The 23,971-nt window shown below is 39.8% G+C and overlaps 2 protein-coding genes across 5 annotated transcripts; one reads left to right on the forward strand and one right to left on the reverse strand.

Annotated features, from left to right (window-relative positions):
* The first annotated feature begins 851 nt into the window (after positions 1-851).
* On the forward strand, positions 852-17,808 carry tsl (membrane-attack complex domain containing protein torso-like). 4 transcript variants are annotated; one of them, XM_046632550.2, is made up of 3 exons: positions 852-911; positions 15,022-15,666; positions 16,106-17,808. In XM_046632550.2, the coding sequence occupies exons 2-3, from the start codon at positions 15,040-15,042 to the stop codon at positions 16,502-16,504; spliced, it is 1,026 nt and encodes a 341-aa protein (XP_046488506.1). In that variant the 5' UTR covers positions 852-911; positions 15,022-15,039; the 3' UTR covers positions 16,505-17,808. The 4 variants fall into 4 exon arrangements, with proteins under 4 accessions (XP_046488506.1, XP_046488505.1, XP_046488507.1 ...); XM_046632549.2 differs by having other exon boundaries at positions 856-1,267; positions 16,106-17,807; XM_046632551.2 differs by lacking the exon at positions 852-911 and adding an exon at positions 1,296-2,355 and having other exon boundaries at positions 16,106-17,807.
* Positions 17,809-17,833: 25 nt separating this feature from the next.
* Positions 17,834-22,813, reverse strand: LOC124222012 (tetratricopeptide repeat protein 5). The gene is made up of 8 exons (XM_046632546.2): positions 22,525-22,813; positions 22,019-22,369; positions 21,706-21,948; positions 21,511-21,564; positions 21,256-21,441; positions 20,935-21,107; positions 20,710-20,854; positions 17,834-20,616 (listed from the first exon to the last, which is right to left on the reverse strand). Exons 1-8 carry the CDS (start codon positions 22,606-22,608, stop codon positions 20,497-20,499), a joined length of 1,356 nt encoding a protein of 451 aa, XP_046488502.1. The 5' UTR covers positions 22,609-22,813; the 3' UTR covers positions 17,834-20,496.
* Between the last annotated feature and the right edge of the window lie 1,158 nt (positions 22,814-23,971).

Genomic DNA, 23,971 nt, shown 5'->3' on the forward strand with positions numbered 1-23,971 from the left:
TCGGCTTCGAATTAGCCATATTGTCCGTGTGCAAAGTGTGCAAGGAAAGTAAGTCGGAAATTCGTCAAAACGTGTATTTCCTTATTCTTCTTATCTAATCGTAAGCAGGAAAATTAAAAATAGGAACGAAACTTCGCAGCTGATCGAACGATCCAACAGGCAGCAAAAACAAACGATTAATGACTCAAGCGACAATATACTTCTACAAAAATGACGAAGAAGAAGGTTCGTGAAAGTAAGAAACTCGACACAATACCAGCCCTCACATGCAGTTTGTCCCCTCATAACAATTCTGTCCTAAAACATATTATTATTTATCAAACATTAAGCGTATTAAAAACGTGCCTAATATATGTACCTGACTGCTGACTTTGTCAATATCGTTGCATTTGTGTAAACAAGGTAAAAGGTGTATAAGGTATCCCCGCATGAGAAGGGGGTAAAACGGGGATGTGCGCAACACCTTAATATACCTACGGTATACGGCGCGTGCATACAAAGTCGGCATGTATGTGCCAACGTGCACGCAAGTATGGGATGTAACCGGCATACAACAACAATAATTCTTATCTCGCGTGTATCTCAAGTTCGGAAAAAAAGAACTCCCACGCATTCAAAAACTCCCCACCACTCACTTACGGAAAACAACTCGACTGTTTGAGCTCACCTGCATATGTATATAAATATATGTATATATATATATACATATATACCTATATGCATACATGCCGCGCGATACAAACGATCGCGGCGCGTACAGACCGAGGTCCTCTCGTCGATTACATACGGCGTATAGGTACTTACACAAGCTTATAAGCCAGCACATTCACGTCAATGGCGAGTGGCGCGGGAGACTTCTTGTAGTTTCGAGTCGCTCGTGCTATGCAGTCGTAGCCGGTCTGGCTAGCTCGGTAAGTCGAAGTCGCGAACCCGCCGATAAATCGCAACTGGATGGTTATATGTGTACCATTACTCACCTCACGTGCAGTGTCAGTCGCTAATGATTTAATTGCAAGTCTCTCTCTCTCTCTCTCTCTCTCTCTCTCTCTCTCTTTTTCTTCGACTAAAAATTCATTTCGATTCAACGATTTTCTTTCACACCTATTCATTTTTCCGTTACCGATCGTGACAGTCAATTTAATAAAGTGAAAATAATTATGAGTGAGGCGAACGTGTGACGTCGAAGAAGATAAAAGTGACCGACAACACAATTGGGAATTTGAAATCATCATGGGAAGAGGATAGCTTACGTCGAGTTTAATCTTCGGTAATGAAACAAGGAGGAAAAAACGAAAAACAAAAATATTCAGAGATAATATAATTGCGTTTGAAATTAAATTTCAGATGAATATTCATCGGTTATTGTTGGATCGTGTACGTAATTGCGTTGAAATCACACACGATCATCCACCGCATCCCAATTAACGTTATGTCATTTCGAGGACGACGAATTACTTGTAATTAACCGTATTTTTTCGGGCATCGTATGACGGTATGAATTTTATCTCCTCGCGGTGATGCAGGTATACCATGTGCATGAGCCGATGGATTTTCTTTCGCAACTCGCGGCAGTAACTCGATCTCTGAATTTACGTAATGTGCACACACAGTATAAGATACATCGGTAGATCGATGTAATAATACCGTGTGATAATAATATCAGCTTGTGAGAAAACAGTGCTCGATCTTATTTACGATATAATTCGATCATTGGAATACGTAAAAGGGAAAACTAATACCAAGTCAATTAAATTTTATGAATAATGAATAAGAAAGTCGAAATTTTCACCATTCAAAGGATTACATCAGTTCACAGTGAAACCGCGAGACGTTTTTCGCAATTTGAAAAATCTTACACGGGCGACGATCGCGCAATATTATAACGCGTCCCATACGATCCTGATCGATCAGCTGCGAGGGAACATTTCTGCAATACATATACATATATAACTTATAATCTCTAATTATGTCGTATCGTATTTTGTAACGCGCTTTATTATACGTATACTTTATGCCTATACGACGATTACTGCCACAGCAGCCAGAGTGATATTTTGTGAAAGGAAACAGTAGTGCAGATTGCACGGAGAAACAAAAGTTTGCGTCGTTACACCGGTTGACTAACGGCAAACGCCTTTTCTCTCTCTCTCTCTCTCTCTGTCTCGCTCTATCTTCGTCTCTCTTCCTTTGGCATTATCATCAAGTAATCAGAGAATTCACATTTCGCATGATCAACACGCGTTGCATGTACTGCGTTATTATCGTCTACACGCGAAATATATTCTGGGTCAGTAAGACGATCAGTGGACATTAGAAAATACACGAGGATAGTTTTCGGCACAGTAAACGTCTGCGGTAAGAATTAAAATCTTTTCTCATTAAGGAAATTCTCTGATGTAAATTTTATTGAGAAAACCAAGGCGAACGATTACAACTGGAACGAACAGAAATGTGTCGCGAGATTTGTGACGGTTGTAATGAAACCGCGATAGCGTAATCAAACAAGGAAAAGGGCAGTCGCGATGCGTGAAGAGTAATATAGTCGTAACGCGTCGGCTCGAATAACGTTGCAAGACACATTTCTCGAATTATTCAAAAGAAGCACAAGCTAATAAATTACCGTCATATTATACCCTGCAATTAGGGAATAACGTTGCAAAATTTCTCCTACAATTCGTAATAATTACGCATTTTTTTCCCGTATTCATTGTAGCAATCGGGTAAGCTCAACAACACCTTTCGGCGAGAAGATTTTTAAAGCGTCGAAACGCAGCGACAAAAACAACGTGCCAATATAACATCGAACATGATTAATGTCGAATAATATCGAAAACTGTCGCGAATAATCTCATTTTGTCTTGAATTTTGTAAAAGTGCTGTGAATGTAATGTAAAAAGATAAGAAGTAACGAATCCGCGAACTGGACGTAAGACGAAAGCGAGAAATAACCAAATTAGCAGAGATCATAGCGCCAAACTAAGAGATGAACTCCGGCCGGCTGAAAGTTGGGTTGCGCACTACTCCGCACTCCGCAGCCTTGAGCTCATTGCGTTATTCCTAAGCCTGCACGCGGAGGAGCCTCCGACCTGCAAATGGATAATCGTTGCCAGTCCTGCAGACGGTCGGTATCACCTGCCATCCATGCACTGTGCCAGAGAAACCTTGGCGAATTATGCAAGTCCCTTGCGGGATATATCACGAGATGTCGGTGCTTTCGCAGAGGCCGACGAGATATCTCTTATCGTTGGCAAATCTCGCCGCGAACAGAGAACGTTGTACACATGTATATATATACATATATGTAATGTACCTACTCGTAACGAGTATAAAGTACAGGTTGAATAGCGATATTCAAACGCAGGAGCAAATTGCCGGAGTGTTTAATCTCTTTCTGCCAATATTTTCCATTAAATTTTATAACCTGTATAAAGGCTGTCGTATTTTTCATTATATGCTGGTATATGTCTATCGAATCCAATTACACGGTCGTGAACACACTACCGTCGTTTCACAATTTCAATAACAGGAGGAAAACATGTAACATTTAATGCAAAGTGAATGAACGAAGTGGAAAAGATGATGCACGTAAATTTGAATATCAGAACAGCGCGGCAAGTGACGTTCGCTTTCAAAACTATTAACGATCGGTATCACAAGAATTAAGGCAAAGATTAACGAGCGCGGCATCGCGATACCTGCCTGTACTGTGTAGCAACAGGTGGCCTTAACTACACCTACAGCGTATTTATCGAACAGTAGGTACTTCCAATTAGATATTTTCGACGATAAAAATTCTAATTTACACAACGGTCACGCGCGCATCTATAAGTAAAACTTTCGCCCTGCATACTGCAACACCCCTGACGTGTGCACGTGTCGTACGGACATAACCGACGGTCTGTAACGAAGCACCGATGCAATCGAAGGTGAAGATTTGGTCGCACGTCGCGTCTTTCGACTTCGATTGAATTAAAATTTGTCGTTTTTCACCCACGCTTAACCGTTAAAGGAAAACTATACAAAGGTGACGACCATTAAACATTTCTTACCGAAACATTCCTTCGACCAAGCTTACACAAGGTAAACATTAAGGTTCTATCCATAACAGTTTATACCCTTCTCGTCTCGTTGTTCTACCTTACACTCGACGACTAACCCGACTGGCGACATAAAGAACGATTAAAAAGAGTTAATAACGTATGCACAGAGCGTGCTGTAAATTCGATGTCTGCATCCTTATAGACTCTTTGCTGACGGATACCGATGTGTTACGATATAGAGAGAAAACGGCTCTTTAACTAATCTAACCGCACCGGCATACACGTACGTATGTAGGCATGTGCTTACGGCCGCACATCGGTTACGGCAATAGAGACACACGTGCCCGATCCTTGCGCACCGCTGCAACAGAAGCAGCGGCAGCGTGGAGGAAGACACAATGGAATTCCCCGAGACTCGAGGAGCCGGCTTTAAAGTTAGCCTGGATTGCATGACTACTTGTACAGTGTAGGTAGGTAGGTAGATACTCCAGTGGATTGTGCGCCGTCAGCACTTCAGGTTCAATGCCTCACGGTTCGAAACACATTTCCCTCAGCCCCACGCGATCGCCGTGTAACGTAAATGGGACTAAACTAAACCCCTCCGCATCGCTTCCGCGAGTAACAATTTATCGCTTTATCACCTACGCGACGTCCTCTCCGAAGCCGGCTTTACACGGACGACCGTCGCGGCGTCGCTGGTGGACGGTCAGGAGCTGATTAATTTCCTCTAATCAACTACGAGCTGTACGTTCGGGTATACTTTACGATCCGCATTTCGATATGCACGTTTTATGTAATAGGGGTGTGCCAAAGTTCTCGGCGTTGCACGTAAACGACGATATCTAACGTTGATTCTAATCGAGACTTTGCTTTTCTATCTCAAGCATTTCTGTATTGTATAATTCTGAATAGCTTGTTCTTGTCGTGAAAGTTTATGCAAAAAAATGGAAATCGACAAAGTGCATATTCGACATTGAATGTTGTTCCAATTTAATCTCGGTAAAACAGCTGTGGAAGCAAAAATACTAATTTATTCTGCATATGGAGAATCTGCCGTGAATGAAAGTAATACGTGTCCATGGACAATATTTTCAAAAAGAATAACTGTTTTGTATTTTGAAAACCGGTAAAGATTCTCTATAAAAAGAAAAAAAAAACAAAAAAACGCCGAGAACTTTGCACACCCCCAATACTTGCACCACTATACTTGAGCACGGTTCAGGATCGGATGCGTTTACGTTGTATTTTATCGCGACTGACGACCAGGTGACATCCCGGTGAACAATTAATTCCGTACCGTAACCGAATGACCACGGTACTACGATGCTCGTGATGCGACACCGAGTTTCCCCCGATTAGCCTGATTTTCCGACAACGGTAATTAACAGGGCTGAAAATCGATGCAGCGGTACTTCGTAAACCAGCTCTTAGCAGGCAGTAATCACGGCACGCAGCTGAAGGCACGTTTAAAACGGATGATAGAATCTCCGTCGCGAGTTGTACTCTGACTAAAAATCGACTGGCCTAAAAGAACAAGCACTGGAATTTCCCGCTAATCCCGTTTTTTCGTCTTTGCGTAAATAAGAATTTTACAAAACAATATTTATACTTGCGGAAAATACTCAGAGACGCAACTTCGGCCGATTTTACCGAATGTCGAATTATCTGATCTGTTCTTGTAAGTTCAATGAAGAGGAAATAAATATGGATCAAATTCTATCCGAATCGGTTCATCAATTTTTTAATTATTTTACACAGGAACAGCTTGGTTCATCTCGATAAAAATCTACTCAACTCTGAGTTCATGGAGAAACGCGTCAATTGAGATGGGCGTAGCAAAAATCAGTTGGTTGAAAAAATTGATCAGAAATGATTCCCCGGGTCTCAAGACTTCGAGACACAAGTGAAAGCTCTGAGATTTATACTTTCGGTGCGGTGACATTCTCGATAACTTCCCCTCTTCTCTGTCAAGTACAAAGATTTCTGGTAAATTGAAAACGACCGAAACGGCACCTTGATATATATTTCTGTTAAATTAATCTGACCGTGTCACGTTTACAACGCTTACAGCAATTACAACGATAGCCGAGTGATTATACAACCCACGAAGAAAGGCAAAATATCCCGCTTCGACGGGAGATTTTCTTACATGTATGTCTTTATTATTACATTATTATTATACCGTTGCAGGCGTAATGTGCATAAGAGAAAATCATATCTGAAGCCGTTCAGCGCGTCATTACAGACACACGATGCTTACCTAACAGACGCACAAATGGATTGTACGTGTACCTTTCACAGTTCACTTTATATCTCACCTCGCCTTCGGTATTTCGTCTAGCTACTGTTATTTTCAGTCTGCCGCATTTATTACGACGTTACATCCGCCATTGATTTGGTCGATTCTTTCAATCGTTTAAAATACTTTCTGCCAACTCGGGATACGCTAAACCGCACTTTCGTGTGTTATATACGACTCGACGAGGGATCCACACGGCGGTTGAGTATCGGATCTATAATGGTTAATGTGTAAAGCCGAAGCGGTCAAACGAAGTCGAGGAAAAGTCACCGGACGGGTTCTTCCTTGATCGTGATCGTTTTTGATACATCTATCGCGCACAAGCGGACCGACAACAACAGACGCTAAACGACGAGACTCCGACATTACCAGAAATTTTATATACATCAAATTTACGTATACACGTAAAAAAGGTTTCTTTTTAGTCGAAGAAAGTTCAAAAAAAGTTTCAAATCTTTCGAGAACGTAGTTTTTGAGAAAATCGATTTTTGTAGGTTGTTAGTTAAATACAATGACTTACGATTTCTAGAAAATCCTGAAAAATTACTTTCAACAAATTCAGAAAAAGACACAACTTTTTCCCAAAACGCACAGTTTTCGAGTTATAGAGAATGAGATATAAAACACCTAGTTCTGAACGGCAGGTGAGGAAAATCTGAAAAAGTTAGAAAATGTATATTTGGTGGATTAGAAGTAGGATATAAATCGGTGACTAACTCGATGGGGCTCGGGATCAAACCTTGTTCACGTTCATTTCAATTGCCCCATGTACATGTGAAAATACTGTCCGTAGCCATAAACGCGCGTGTTATTAATAAGGCTTCACTCGCGTAATTTCCCTGCATTGCACGTCTCACCAGGCCAAAGAGTAAAAAACAATCTTACCGTCGGATCACTTACCGCGACAAAGCTGTCTAAATATTTTCGTAAACGAAAAATCCAACACGACGCTGGCGGATAAACAACGCCACGGTGTCGCAAATAGAATACCATATCAATACCTTGTAAGAAACGGTTGCATTCCTCAGTAAAGACGAAACAAGAGTACAAGAGTACAAGAGTTCAAGTTCACAGATCATTTACCGCATCCTTTACTTTCCTCTCGATTTCATAGGCAAGTACGTTCAAGTTTAAATTTGTTCTTCGGCACCTGTCACTTCAAAAACGGCGAAGATAATGGGACGTTAACTCTGCACATGCGGTGTTGAAAAGCTGATCAATTCTTATCACCGCCTGTTATTATCCTCTGTTAGATTTAAATTACCCGGCAATCTTTGAGTCAGTGACCTTTGCTCGATGGTACATACGCGCCGCGTGAATTGTTATATGGGGGAGAAGATTCGAAGCGTTTTGTTTTACAGGCAAGGGGGAACCTGATCAGACGGTATTACAACGGAAATGCAATGAAGTGGCGATTCCGGTACGGCGCAACTGTGGAGCCGACCGAAACTTTCTTTGAACCGCACGATCAATCGTCGGGGTCGTTATTCATCGTTATCAGCCGGCGCGGTTCGAATCGTGCTCCATTCTTTCAGGGCAACGGATTAATTTTGTATCAGGCACTTATAAGTCGGCCACACGTGGCGGAGGATGTACAGAGGTTGAAATCTGGGACCTATGGCAGTTTGGACTAGAATTTTGTCCGATCTCTGCCCCGAAACTCGGGTCGTGATCCTCGCCGTACGTGAACGAAATCCGGCAGGCACATCCTGTTTGTAAAAACTAAACCAGCCGAATAAACTTGTTCCGCACCGTGATATATAGATATATACCTACATGTAATAGAGACGTGCGTAATGTACGCGAGATTCGAGACGTCGGTAAAAGCTAACACACGCCTGACTGTAACACTTGTGTATGTATACACGTCGTACATAAATTCCTCGGCAAAAGACGTCGCAGGCAGTAATTTCGCGGATACGTAACGCATTTGCGTTTCTCGTATGTACACAACGTGCGCATGTGCGAGCACGCTTATACCGAGTTTGTAAATTCGAGCGATATCATCCGCGTATTCAGGCAGCGAGAGATTTGCTGTCACGTTTTATCCGCGTTTTAGCGAACGTCGACGATCCTTATCCTTCGTTTGTGATCCGGTCATGTAACTTGAAGCGCCGGTGTACGGATAATTGCACGGATAGAAAGAGCGACGATAGCAATATTTTTTCCTCGAAACATTCAATTATATCGTACGATAATTACAAAATTATCATTTTTCAGTAAATTTCTCTGATTCTGATTTCTTGCGAAACGATACAACGTATTATGTGTAAATACGTATAATAAGCATATATTTAAAAAATAAATCACAAGATTCTTGGTAAAGCCTTGACCCTGTTGACTAATGGTGGAACGGTATCGTGGAACGATAAGTTCTCAAATCATCTCGGGAGGAAAAAACTTACAGACGTGATTCTGAAATGTATATCGTTGTACGAAAACTGTGCGCAGCTTCTGCGGCTGGATTGATACGAAACGGTTTACTTTCCCGGATTCTTTGATATCTCGATTCGTTTGCATCAAAGTGTGGAACGTCTGTGTCTGTCGTACGTCTTCTAACAGTTGTTCGACGGTCTTCCGGTTCTCGAAAGCAGACAGACATTTCCCGGGTGTATAAATTTAGCCCACACTTCGACGGTGGATAAAAAAAGAACCCCCGTTTGTGAGGGCAAAGAGCCGATTCGGGGGAACGTTAAAAGGTAAAATAATAATAGAACAAAATAAATAAAAAGACGGAAATAAAGGAATGTATTATTGACTCGATAATGGATCAGCCGAGTTAAGCTTCCGTCATCTTCGATCGGTCACTGGCACTGTCCCGAGCTTTTCGACGAGCGATTATCCCGACGACAATCGGCCGGGGAATTGAAACAGGCGTAACGTAAATACTTAATAATATATAATACGAGAAGCGATTTTGAATCTACCGCGTGGGGGATAAATCTACGCAACTTGTATACGTTATGTATATCGCACCGTGCACCACGTGCCCCATTCTGATTATTACTATAAAAGCTCTGAATCTCAGTGGAGGCTGCGACCTTTGCTACTGACTGTCACAACGGTTCATAGACCGATAATGGAGCACTGTGTGCCTTACGAGGGTTACACGTACTATACTACTGCGACATTCATGCGTATCCACAGGAGTGTTAGGTGAGATAATTTCACGTATCGCTATTACGGTATTAAGCGGGTGAACGTCATTTAACCGCGCGTAAATCGCTCTACATTTTATTTTTCCTCCATTAACTTATCTCGATTAATGTTGATATTATTATTCTCATTTAGTCCAGAAAGAAAATGCATTTGATATTATAAATATGTATACTCTCTCACATTTATTGCGCACAAGTTTTAAATCTACGCTGTTAACCGCAAGCAAAAAAAAAAAAAAACAGAAAAAACACTGGCGTGTTATTTTTGGGGGAGTATTTTTTCCCTCGAGGTTTTAGCCCTAAAGAAACACGGACGTGTGGCTTGGGGTAAAATTATTTTTGAAACCAGTCCCACGTCCCCCTTTATATTTCTGTTGCTACCGTGATTACGTGGCGTGGGGTGATAAGTTGTGATTATTTTTTTATGGAAAAACTCGGGTATCTAGACCGGCGAAAAAAAAAGTGTAAGATATCGACGCGAAGCTCATGATTCCGACTCCACGAAATTCATTTTGTTTAAATTCAACGGTTTATTTTCATTATTATCATTATAACTGTTGTTATTATTATTATTATTATTATTAATATGCATCTCTTCGAAGAATAAAAATAACCTTTGTCACTTGGTTATAGTTTGACAGAATTATTTCTAACAACCGAAATCTATTTGGCAGAGCTAAAATTTTCGATGATTTCCCAGAAAATAATCGCAATGTGACTGAATTTGTATTTCCTAATTAGTCAAAGTTGACTCATGTTTCGGTTTGTTTAATAATTACCGAAACGGCAGCACCAGCACCAGCACCACCGGCACACGTGTTAAAACACACTTTACCTATCTGTAATCGGTTTGTACGTTAAATACATGTTATAAAAAGTGAACGTTGGGAAAATAAACGAGTATCTAACGCAACTGTCACGCGATCGATCGTCGTCGAGAATCTATAACCAAGAGGAATTTAACGAACCAACAAATAGGTATAAAATTTGCCACGAGTGCGAAATAAGAAAAAAGGGAATAACATATGTAATAAACAAATTATTTAAGTACGTTTGATTTAGAATACGAAACTGGGTTGCTGACGCGTCGAGTTTTGTTTTTTTCTTCAACGCCTGCACGCGATTTATCCTTGAAAAGAATATTTTCCCTCGTCCGCACGAACCGTTGAACAAATTGTCGATCAGGTATGTACGTACGATACATGATGCAATATGGGCGAATCCCAAAGCCACAACTAATCGAGGATATTCCGGGTGAATCAAGGACTCGATATTTTTTCGTTCAGTTTATTAAGAATTTTTCGCCCTTTGAGAGCATTTATTAAATTATTGTACTCCTGGAATATGACGTGATGATTTTTCTCCGAAAAAAAACAAAGTGAAATTGTAAAATTCTAAGCAATAGCTTGTACAGGGTACCGATGTTGAATTTCAAATTGCTTAAAAATCATCAAAGACGTAGAATATTCGTTTCACGCTACGACGGTTTATTTTATTCAAGACCATTTTCTATCACCGTCAAAACCTATCACGCTACTTTTTTTCCATCACGTTGATATCGTTAACTAGTAATTTTATAACATAGCATCGACATTGACTCTGATAAAAACATGCATACAACGTTGAATTTGATATTGAGAAAAAAATGTGTTTGACCGAATTTAAAGCAATGCATCATGGAGTAAAATTGAGGGCGTCATTTAAGTTTTTTACAATTTCGTGAAGGTGATTTAATAAGTTTAGTTATGAAATTATACTTTTCGCCTCGATTTTCGTATTGAAAATCATTATACTCAGACTACATTATAATGTATCAGTTTGATAAATATTCAACGTGCGACTATCTCGTAATAAAATTACCGAAAAGTATTCAGACTCGTGAAAATGTTTCCTCGATAGTTTAGTATTCGAGCTCACAATTTCTCTATCTATAAAAAAAATGTCACGTAAAAATATGGGGAATTCGAATTCTTTTAGCGGGTGAAACGACGTCTGTAACCCTGTACAAAATGCGCGCGAATATCAGAGACACGTAACAGGTGCCGATTGTGCCTAACGCGAGTATAAGGTGTAGATAAATACATGTCGTATATGTTAGAGGCGTTGCGTAGTACGTACGCATTTACGTTACACGCATCTGCGTACGTACGAATTCACCTGCAGGCTGCAATCCCAGCTGAATGAAGCTGTCGCGTACGTCGCATTACAGAGCTGGGAATAGATACACTTGTAAACCAATCGGCGAAAGTGGATTCCCGTTTGTGCCAACCGCTTCCTTCATCGACTAACGGATTTATACAAATCGTCTTTTTGTCAAACTCACGATCGTTGCAAATTTTCTGCATCGGAAAAAATACGCGCAGTACCGACCTACTGTTAGTATGAGTTTCTTGTTCTCGCCAGTTTTGTACGAATTTATACGTATTAGACTGTATTAGAAAGAAATCGACTAATTTTTTTTTTTCCAAAATTCAAGTCGAAAATATTGTTTCAACCGGCGAAACAAGAATGCTGTTCAAGTTTGAGCTCTTAATAATAATATTTAGAGATGAATCGTCGCGATTTTCTATTTCCCATTTAAATAACATGGGAAAACTTTGTTTTAAACTTTGCAATTTTATAACTCGTCAACGCATTAGTGTACTGCTAAGGTCAGAAGATATTTTTATAGGGAATTGAACGTTCTACAAAAGAGATCTCTCATCGTTTTATGATAAATCTACTCTTTATTCAAGGTCCTTTGTTGACTTTTGACATTGAATAACTTTTGAAAGAGTAGATCTATCATAAAACGATAAGAGACCTTTTCTGTAGCGTGTTCAATTCCCTGTTCGACGAGTTATAAAATTGCAAAGTTTAAAACAAAATTCTCCCATATTATTTAAATGGGACATAGAAAGTCGAAATGACTCTAAATATTAATATTAAGAGCCGAAACTTGAACAGTGTCTTTTTTTCGTCATTTCGTACAATTTTTTCAACTTGAGTTTTGAATAAAAAATGGTCAATCTTTTTTATAAAGTCCCATACTCGTCACTTGGTGAATTTGTATAACCTGCAGGAAGGTAATGCAAAATCGGATCGTTCAGCTGGTCTTCCGAATGGGGTGAAAATTCGACTTTCCTTCCCTAGTCTATTCTTCTCTGGGATAAAACGAGTACCCGTGTCGCCGCAGCATCTTCACCGGCCGCACGACACGGCGTGAAAGTATTGTGTACAATCAGCATCCCACTTTTGGAACGGTTTCGTAACCGCGGATAACGTACAAGTGTTCGGTTGTGTGTGACACCGATTGCACAACGGTGGTATACTCGGAATGCAAAGTAGTGATTCGGTGCGAAACGATTTGATCTGTTTATAATGTATCGGGGCTGCGGAGCGTGCAGCTTAAATTTAGAGCACCGTGGATTATTGCCGTAGTTAATTTCCAAGCCTAATCTCGAGGATCTATCCGCTTCGTTTCAATTCCCCAAAAACGTCACGGTTCTTTGTATTTCTTATTTTTTTTTTATTATCAGTTTTTTTCCACTTAGTAACGACTGTGATTAACATTCTTTCAATAAACTCAAAGACGAATCGCAAGGCCAGAGAAAGTGCGGGGGATTCCAAATATCACCGCGATTATACCATAGTAGATTGATGAGCATAAATTACTTTTATTATGTATATATATATATACATTTTATCGACGACGGCCGCGTGTTTTCGATTTAACTGGTAACAAAAGGTATTGTTGAGAAATTTCCGACTAAGGTAAAACCCGAACATTCATATTCCATTGATTTATTTATATAACAATCGCAATTATATACATATATATATATATATATATACATATATATATGTATAGCACGTGTGCGTCCCTCGGTTAATTTCAAGAGTACGTAACTTTACGCTTACTGCTGTGTAAACACATATAACGAGCACTAAAAATTCCGCGAACACTTGTGAAAGAATTAAACATTTCGCGTGTACCGCGTGTGTATGTTAATAATAAAACCTGTACACGATTTCGATTTGATTCAGGAAGTAAAACCGCAATTTCTCCACTTCCTACTTATCAACTCGAAACCTGAAATCCATGTTAATTCACCCAAAGCGAGGTGGCAAGGCGTGATGTGGCGGTCGGCATTGTAAATAACCGAATTCCAAAACCACTTCCGCGAAGAATTTCACACGCCCGTTAAAAGTTCGCCGTATTCACTATTGCTAGTGATTTTCTTACCGCGGGAAAAAATTTGTGCAAAATTAATACCAGATTGAAAAGAAATTCAGCATTGCAGTTTGATGACGCGAGGAAAACCGCGCCAAGAATCACGACTCAAAGTCTTTCATCCGAAGCGACAACGTTGTTCTCTAATGACCGCAGAATTATATACACCTATATAGGTGTACGTGTACGTATCTCTGTTATATACACACGACGTGAAATCACGATTGCGGTGTAATTTGACTTGCACTTTAAATATACGTGCACTTATGTCACGTGCGCAATTCTTCATCGGCAATCTCGCAACCTGCGCACTCACGTATCGCTCAACAGGCACTGCAAATGTTAAACAAAGGATAAGAGTGCACCACTGCAAACGTTGAAAGGAACCCGCAAAGGTCAAACAAAAATATACATCGGTTAAGGGGTGCGTCCTGGAATGCAAGGATCGCCATCGCATCGGGTCACTTGAGCAACCGAATAGCGGGAGTGTCGGAATTCCGATTCCATTCGTGCCCTATTCCGTAAATCGGTTTCTTTTTCTTTCGCCGATCCTTAACGTTACACGTTTGATCGCTCGTTTTCTGCAGCAGCGACAGTCATTGCCTCTCTCTTCTTGATCATCGATTCTCCATTTTTCAACAGATCTCCGAGTCCCGAGGGTAAAATGTTTGGAAAAAGACTCCGTGATCGTTTTAATAGAAATCAGTGTATTTACAGTCGGCGTTGGTTTTTAAAATTCATCGAATAGATTCCACGCGAGAAAGATATTGAGAGAATAATTCTCCGAACCCATCCCAGATACGTATGCCCGTTCCAGTCGCATTGATCGTTTGTACAACCATCCGAAGGCTTTTGAGATCGTCCAACGATCCACGATTTATGGTCACGGTTTGAGCGTTTGCATTTAGCATCTCGACGATGATCGGGAATCCAGTATTACCTTAACGCGTGTCTCGCGAACAGCGGGGCGAAGGCCATGGCGCCACACACCAGGCCGTGATGTAAAGTGTGTAAAGTAGAGAGACAGATGCGGTATCAAGAGCAGTATCAGGGGACCGGTACCTAGACCTACATAAAAGGAATTCTTACAAAACTATGCAAGCACTGCACGGTTCGATCGAGATATGATACGAGTACCGCAGACAGCGAATGTAACGTCGTCGCGCGTTTAGCCGCAGGATTGTCCGAAGGTCCGCGAACCTTGGCTCGCGTCGTGAGGGGTATTCACGGTATCCAATGGTCCTGGAAACGATGTCCTTGAATTTTATTATCGTATCGTTGGATCGTACGACGTATGGAATATGCTTTCAGGTACCTTCCGCGTCCAGGATGCGAGTGCTAGGACGAGTGGTGGCGGTACTGGCGTGGATGGTGTTCAGGACGCACCTTGTATCGGCGCAGTCGCCGCACCTTGGTGGAGCCGTGAACGTCTTCAGCAGGTACGGTTACCTGAGCATAAGCATGAGGGTGGTGCCGAGGAACGACACGGAGAGTTGGATATTCCGCGAGCCGACGTTGGACGTCTTCCTGAACCCGGTTGCGGCGCCGCCGCGTCCGCAGGACAAAAACGCGGTGCTTAAGGGCGACTTTCACATGGAGTTTTGCGACAACATAAGACAGCTACTCCAGGCCTACTTCAGGGACTTTACGTTCGAGAGACTGGACAGACCCTGGCGAGCCTTCACCGCGAGTTGGTCGAGGACGGCGATAGCCAGGCACCTTGGTATAAACGCGTCGTTCGCGACCGGGGACCATTGTTACGTCCTCGTTCGCGTTGCCAGATTCAGGGAAAGCCAGCGGCTCAACGCACCCGTGGATTCTCTCAATCTCGACGAGGCGATAGCGCGGGAAGTCGAAAACGTCACGATCGGGGATTACGGAAGCGTAATTAGATTCGTGAGAAACTTCGGATCGCACTACGTGTCGTCCTACGTGACGGGAAATTCACTCTATCAGGCAAGTTGCACATTATCGTCGAAGGAGTAATATCCTCAGGCGTTTCTCTTTTCTTGTCGAGTTTCAATACACGCGTATACAATAAATAACGTACCTACCGCAACGAGGTGAGACCAATGACCGACCTTAGCGGCCTTCTGCCCTTTCGTATACCAATTTTTCACCAAGTCACACGCTTTCGCGATTTTACCAGCAGACGTTTATCGCCGAATACGAACCAGCCAAAGCTATAATAAGGTAGGTATAAGGTACACGTGTGTAGCGCGACGATCGTAGTGGAGCATGTAATTGCGTACCTTGGAATGGATAAAATTCCTCGGCAATTATGCCGCCACGCGTGTAACGGACGCAAACATAGACAGACGGACAGACGCGCGCGGTAGCCGAGAAATCATATCGGTTCTGTTGTCTCTAATTAAGGCCACGTGCATTGTTTCAGGTGTTCGTGTACACGCCGCAGGTGTATTCGCGTATAAAAGGAAGACTGAAGTCCCGTGGCGTTGGTGAACTCTCCACGTCCGAGCTGAACAATTTCTTTTCGCCATGGTACGCGGAGCACATGGGGGCCATACAATCGGCCAGTGGAAACAGATCTGTCGAGGCGTGGGCGGTCGACCGACTGCGAGTGCAATACTACATATTCACCTACGCGAGTTTGTTGAAACTTCACGGCGACGTGCCGCTGCTACGTCAGCTGGATTCCCTCCTCGGCAACGAGGCCCTGCTTCAGCTTCAGCTCCGGACCCTGGAGCCACTCTTCAAGAATCATCCGGCGCGACTCGCGTGGTTTCGCGAAATAATTGACAATTTTTTCAAACTCTGCGAAGTGAACGTGTGAACAGAGAGATTTTCTAGATCAATCGAATTACGACATGATAACATGATATGTAGGGAAGACAGTGATGTAAACTTTGTATGTACGATACGGATAGAGAGATGATCCGTAAAGAACGTTGGCGATGTACGTACGTACGCACACGTATGTATGTACGGACAGAAATCGACGTCAAGATCGTCAAGTGCCTTTTGCGATGTTTCATTATACACGTATTATATTATACAATGTACTGTACAGTTTCTATGAGAAATGGTCATTTTCGTTTCTTTTTTGGAAAATCGGTCGTTTCAACGATGCGATTGAGATATGTAACCATCTTCGGTGCATCGTGATATGAACATGTTCAACTTTCCGCATGTAATAACTTTTATAAGTATACATATTTATTAGGGTACTTCACCCGAGAAAATTAATTTTTTGTTTTATCAGAAAACTGTTGTTTATGATGAAAAACAAACTCCTTGCAAATTTGAGCTCGATCGGATAAGATTTAGAGGTCCCGCTTTCGAGCTTTCGTTTTTATATATTAAAATGACACGTAAAAAACTGCTTAGCTGAAAATATTCGACGAAAACGAAAAATAATAAAAACTTTTATTTTCTTTGAATTTAATACGATTATTTTTCATTATTCGTTTTTTTTCATTTTAATCGAATAAAATATCGACGTAGAAGCGTTTTTTGTACCAAATATTCTTGCCTACAAAAAAGGTCTCTTGATATTTTTCATTTTCGTCTATATTTTCACGCGATATCGACGGTGAGTTGAGTCGAGCTTTTTTTTACGTGTCATTTCAATGTAAAAACGAAAACTTAAAATCGCGAGCCCTAAATATTATCTAATCGAGCTCAAATTTGCAGGGGATTTGTTTTTCATAATAAACAACAGTTTTATGAAGAAGCAGCACAGAAGAGATATAATTTTTTTTTTTTGTGAACCACCCTAATAAATATGTATACCATCTATATCAGATTTACACGTATGTACGTACGATTGATATGAATTTGAGATAAAGAAACTGAAAAAACAAGCAACAACGTGTGTATACATACATAGGTGCTCAAAAGTGATCTTGAATTGACTATTGCGTTAATAACCGCTGTATAACGTTCCTCGCGATCGTGAGATCGTTCACATTTAAAAACAGACTGATTAATTATTTATACACACGCATTTGTCAACCTAAGCGAAGAGGTATACGTATGTATATGAATACATATTACACGTATGCATATGCATATACTGAAAACACGAAATATAATCACTGTTATTGTTATAAATAAGTATTTATTATATAATAGTTAATACAAAAACATTTTATACAAACGCTTCTTTTTATTTTTTTAATTATCGTTTTTTTTTTAAATTTTTTTTTTTTTTTTTTTTTATATTCTACCTATGTCACCGGCATTATTCTCACTGTTCTATTAGCCTAGATATACGGTATACGATTCGGTGACCTTGGAAGAAGATACCGATCGATATTACTGACGAACAATTCAATTCCAGTATTTCTTTAGCATTACAAAAAGAAGAGGTATTAATAAAAATTGAAATCAGTCTACTGTGATCGTGACAGTTTCATGAAACTGTACGTCCGTAAGCGAACGTTGATTCGTCAAGCCAGCTTGCCCATTAAAAAGTCTTTCGAATTTTTCCAAAAGACTTTGTAATAAAATTCATAAAGACTTTGTAAGAAACGATGTGACGGTAATATTGGCGATGAACAAATGCTGATCATTGGTAAAATTAGTAATTGAATAAAGCCGAATCGTGATCTGTTTACTTACATTGCATATGAGCAGTTAAGTGCTGAGAACAAGCTTAATAAGAGAGACATCGTTATTAAATATTGATAAGCGAACAATATTCGTACCAATGGTACGAAGGAGGCACACGCTCGTTTCAAATTGTAAAGGCCCGTAATTCTATCTTGTTGCTGGTTGCAGCCCACGATTGGTCTGCAGAACCATCGATATAATCCGCAAATCAAGAATCAAGTCAAAAATTAGCTGCACTAGTAACGATTTCCACACTTTTCGGATAGAATTCCTTCCTGTTGATTCTTCAAGTGATTCGTGTCGGTCGATATGGAATATATACCATTCGTGTCTCTTATTAGTCTTGTTGTACCAATAAACTCACCGTCTTCGGCCTGTTACCACTTAACGAGGACCTCACTGCATTATTTGAATTATGATTCTACTTCATTAAATAACTATTTTGATCAATGGTCAGGATTTGTTAAATCATGATATTGCCATTGCCTTTATTTATTTCTATTAAACTTCTCTTTCACAGTGTGAAGTTACGCTCAGTTGTGAGATTAGACAAATTTAAACCATTTAATGGTAACCTGACGCAATTACCAATATTCAGAGTTTACACTGAGGTTCAATAAGACAGCTGGACAAAAGATTTGGCACACGCGCAACTCGAGTGTATAGATTTTTTGGAGGATTTATATCTAGGAAATTTTATTTGAATGCCTGGCAAGAGGTATTTGTTTTGAAATTTAGCTCGATAGAAAAACGTGGATTCTTCAAATATCATTTTCATTCATTTAGGGAAAATTTGTATATTTTCGTTTTTTAATCCATATATTTTCAGGTGCTCTATACAACTAGAATATTCTCACTATACGAATTCGAGACACCCGGAACAATTGGGAAAATTTCTATTTGGGTTGGAATTATACTAAATATTTACACTTCTCGGCTTTTCAAATTGAGTGGTAATAATATTACAATAGGCAGCGGTATAAATTTTTACTACAGGCCTAACAATAATATTGTGATTTTTCGGCGTCGTAAGAATTAATCAGTCATATCTATGCCAAGGACCCATAAACATCGTTATTGTCAAAAATTAACAATGATAGTCACAGTACGTATTACGTATGCGTGCTACATATATGCAAGCACAATCGATGTGCGCCGCAAATTCCTTCCACTACGGTATGATTCGTTCGATTTAGTGTAAGACCTAAAACGATGCGTACATAGGTGACACGACGGAATATATTTCGCAATCGGAACACGGTGAGTATAAAAAAGAACAATTATGTGATGTTATTAGGTGAAAAAGAGTGAAAACAATGTTATAAACTAATTGAGTATTAATTAGTAACCAAGCATTACGGTTGAAATAAACATTTCACTTCTATTAACAAATCAATGCTTTCATCTATCGTATAATATTATGGCAATAGGCTGCCGCCAGCGGTATATTAGTCATTCTGTGATGCAACCAATCGTATATCAAATTTACGTACGAATGAAATTTTAATATTTCTCCTGTGGAAATAATTAAAAGTGAACTGAATTTCTTCTGCCTTGTTCTTAACCCCGTTCAATTTTTCTCAAGAATAATTTTATTCTTGGGTATAATGGAATAGGCTTGATATTTCAAAAAAAGCCGAGTAATTAGAACCCGACTTGAATAGCATGATCAGATTGTCTGAGTCGATAGAAATTAGACTATAATGCTGTAGGCAGTTCCGTTATAAGAATACCTGTTTCCAAATATCGGCAATCATTGTGTAACAGAAAATCCACATACTAAATGTGATAATGGTAAAAAAAAAAACGTATACTATTACCACGTGAGTCCTATGAAGCGATGCATAATATGTATGACACAAAAATGCAAGTGAGATTGCAAATACATTTTTGAGGTGAAAATAATTCCGTATGCCCATGGCGTTTGGGTAAGAAAAAAATCTTGTTGATAATCTCGACAAAATTTATGTCAAGGATTTATATTGAAACAGTGACGGGTTACTTGCAAGCGATGTGGTAATATGGTAATTTATGAATAGATGTTTCAATGTATGGACGCATTTCTTACATAAAGAACCTCGACATGATTGAATATCATGTATAAAGATAAAAGATAAATTCGCATTAGAAGTGGGGATTGCTTATTCGACACAAACAAAAAGTGGAATGGAAATCTTCGCGATTCCCTTTTACGAAGATTGAATGGAATACCTAATCCGTCTTCTTAAACGTTGATAATTTTGCACTAGCTTGTTGGTCACGGCCCAATTTCTTCCCATTGACGACTAATATGATAGGTGTTTCGACTCGTATTGATTTAAAATCAAAATTCTACAAGGACACAGAAAAAAAGTTACACATTAACTAGTTACAGCCACCAATTCGGAACAAATAATATTTCAATAAGAAGTGTGGGTAACTAACGTTTTCGAGGAAAGAGAAATTGTGATGCGTCAAAAAGGGTTCTGGAATAACGACCGTATCAGCAACAGTAACACCCCGTCCTCTTGCCAAATTATATACGGTGACAGAATAACAGCTTTTGTCAGCATCCATCAAGCAAAAAGTACTATTTGAAAAACAACATTTGGTTATAAAGAATGATATTCTTTACAAATACGCAAGTCGACTTGATTGCGCGTAACTTACAAAGGTACGCAGTCTGGATCTTGGATCCAGCAGACAACTTTCCCATAAACGACTTTTTCTACATTCACACCAGGCGTCAGATCTTTCATCGAAACTAAATCCAGTTTCACTGATTTATCCCCTAAGGTATAGGAGCCACCCTTGTATGGACCCAAATGTTTCGTATCCAGACCCTGAGCAATAAATACAAAGAGTTGAGTAGAAGCGATACTAGATCTTTCTCAGAAACACTGGAATAAGCGATACTTGATCGATGTGATCTAATTGTATTAGATTTTTTTATTGAGCACGTAACGTATCAATTTTGTAAATGCTTTATACCTGCACAAGCTGATGAAGTTTTTTGGCTTTTAATCGGCCCTTGGTGGTAGTCAAGTCTTGTACATCCTTGAGATACTTCAAAAGTTGTTGCTGCTTAATACGAGGAGTTTCCCAAATTGGATCTAACAGCATTGATTGATTAAATGCTTCCAAAGCTAGTTTGTATTCCTCCTCGTACTTTAGAGCCTGATCAACGAGAGGGGATTGAGTAACCAACAAAACTTTTTACGATTCAATTTGTATACTAATACTCACAATTGCTTTGTTGTAAAATAAATCAGGGTTGCTTCTCGCAATAATATCTTTTTCCTGGAGAAAAAAAGTAAATCACCCAACAATCTTTTTTATTCCCTGTCAAGGAGCCAAAATTCTATCAATCATAAAATAATGGAAACCAGAAAACTGAACAATCTCAACTCAAAAGTATCAAACAACAATGAGTTCACTTACGGCTTGTGAATAAGCGGACATACATTGCCGGAGAGTTTTTGGATTTTGATTGATTGCAAAGAACGAAGAGAGGTGTGCATTTCCAAGAATTGCCCACGAAGTACCGTCTGAAGTATCTAAGCTAACGGCTTCTTTTGCATATTCCAAGCCTAGCTGTACGTTGTTTATTCTCTGCTCGTAACTGGAGGTAGGTTCTTGTCTTAGAACCATGGACAAATTGCGAAGCGATATTTTATTTCTTCCCTGTGAACGAATCGTTTATACTTCAACTATGTAACCCATTTCTACAATACTAGATCGAATTGAAACGCACGTGAGGTAGAGCGCCGATGAAACAATTTTTAGCTTGTTGAATGTCGTCATTTTTCCAGTAGCACTCGCCAAGCTCATTCCAAGCTTCAACCAATTTTGGCTCCAGTTTAACCGCTTTACTCAATAACTCTTCGGCCTGAGGCATAAAGCGATCTACCACATTCAGACATCGTCCTTTGAGGTAGTAATATTTGGCCCGAGCCCCGTCGATTTCATAACCTTTATAATCGTCAAACTTACTCAGAGCATTTTTCATCTCTTTTTCAACATCGCCACTCTTTTCAATGGCACGATCGATTGAGTTGTTAACGAAGTAATGGTCTCTGAATAAGTAAAGCGATTGTACTCGTTCCTGAAGGAGAAGGAAAAACGACTTGTCAGAATTGGTAGTTGACTCGTTTGTATACAGAAGTTACGTGTCAAAAGATATTTTGGGTGTTCCGTTAACCGAAGGTAATCCGGATGCGTTAGTGGATATTAAAGCTTAAAAATTTATGGGATATTTACTGTCAATACGACGATGGGATCTTCCTTGACAGCAGCCGGACTTTTCGCCCCCGCAACGACTTTTTCATCGATTATTTCGGACATTATTTATTTTCATTTATTCATTCATATAAATTAGCCAACCCATGTCCTTCAATGTACTCGGCAATGCATATGAAACATTGAACCGGTTTTAGATTAGATTACTTCCTGTTGCTTGAAATCTACCAAATAATATGAATTCGAGGTTATGGATAACATCAAAACTGGTACCACACGGATGGAACTGTCAGCGAGATCGATTGCTAAAAGTCAACGATGGTTACAACAAATCTAGAGAAAGGCGAAGAGTACAAATATTCGAGAGTTACAGCTTGTGATGAAAATTATGAGACACGTGTATCCTCGGAATAAAGAAGTAGCAAGTCCACGCTCAAAATGCGCGGTCAGACTTGAAACACAATTTTGGGTGCAATAGTTTGGATGAAGATAAAAAATTATAATACCTATTTTAAAGTATCGTTTTTATAGCAAGCGCATAAAGGTGCTAAGCAAAAGCCGCCATTTTTACCCTAAAATCAAATGCGTGTAGTAATTGTTCGAGATTCATTTTATTTCGATCTGAGATATCTGTGGCCACCTATAGTACACACACAACTTTCACTTTGCATCATCAACCACGTCATTATTCACGAAGCCAAATAGCAAAGCGTTGAAAAAATACACAGCAATGAAGAGACTCACCCATAGCTGAAAGCTTGCAGGTTGTCAGGAAGGCGATCGTCGCAGCTTTTTGCCTGATCATGAACTGCGACATGCAGCGACGTAAAAATTATTTCACCACACTGTTCCATCTGGAAGATAAAAATAGTCTGATTTACTGCGTATATCACTATGGTTCAGGGATTATTAACCTCCGAGGTTGACTTAATTGTTTACTTTATATCTTGAAAAAACGGTTGAACACTCTATCTCGCCAACGAATATGTTTATTTGGTAAAAAAAGGAGATATACCGGTATATGACATCAGATACATTTATATCGTATTTACAAAAATGATAACGACGTAACTACGCAACAAATATTGAAACCGAAACATTTACCGATTAACCTTGTAATAATACGTTACAACCTCACGATACGCTGTCGTTGCTTCCCTGTACATCAACGGATTAAGCAACAATCATGTCTACTCACAACAGCCGAATAAGTTACTGACAAAACAGTTCAACGATTCAAAAACTTGAACACACCGTAAAACCCATAAGCCGCGTCAAACACGTCCGAACTCGTTGACCACTTCTGCACCACATTCCGTAGTGGTTGCACCACGAATTTGTATAAGAATCGATATTTATGTTCACACTGTTCACTGCAGTTCACACAGGATGCAAAACTCGCGCGCCATGAGAATACGTAACTTTTATTGGTTCACCCACGCCCAACGAAGGTAGGAAACTCCAGTAA

Source organism: Neodiprion pinetum, chromosome 6 (assembly GCF_021155775.2).
Source record: "Neodiprion pinetum isolate iyNeoPine1 chromosome 6, iyNeoPine1.2, whole genome shotgun sequence".
In the NCBI taxonomy this organism is placed as follows: Eukaryota; Metazoa; Arthropoda; class Insecta; order Hymenoptera; family Diprionidae; genus Neodiprion; species Neodiprion pinetum.

What these genes read in the sequence shown, in the direction of transcription:
- tsl (XM_046632550.2), top strand. Translation starts at nt 15,040, where the DNA reads ATGCGAGTGCTAGGACGAGTGGTGGCGGTACTGGCGTGGATGGTGTTC. An exon ending in CGGGAAATTCACTCTATCAG is followed by an intron (nt 15,667 to 16,105) that starts GCAAGTTGCACA and finishes GCATTGTTTCAG; the next exon opens with GTGTTCGTGTACACGCCGCA.
- LOC124222012 (XM_046632546.2), bottom strand. Translation starts at nt 22,608, where the DNA reads ATGTCCGAAATAATCGATGAAAAAGTCGTTGCGGGGGCGAAAAGTCCG. An exon ending in TCATCGGCGCTCTACCTCAC is followed by an intron (nt 21,949 to 22,018) that starts GTGCGTTTCAAT and finishes ATTCGTTCACAG; the next exon opens with GGAAGAAATAAAATATCGCT. An exon ending in TGTCCGCTTATTCACAAGCC is followed by an intron (nt 21,565 to 21,705) that starts GTAAGTGAACTC and finishes TTTTTTCTCCAG; the next exon opens with GAAAAAGATATTATTGCGAG.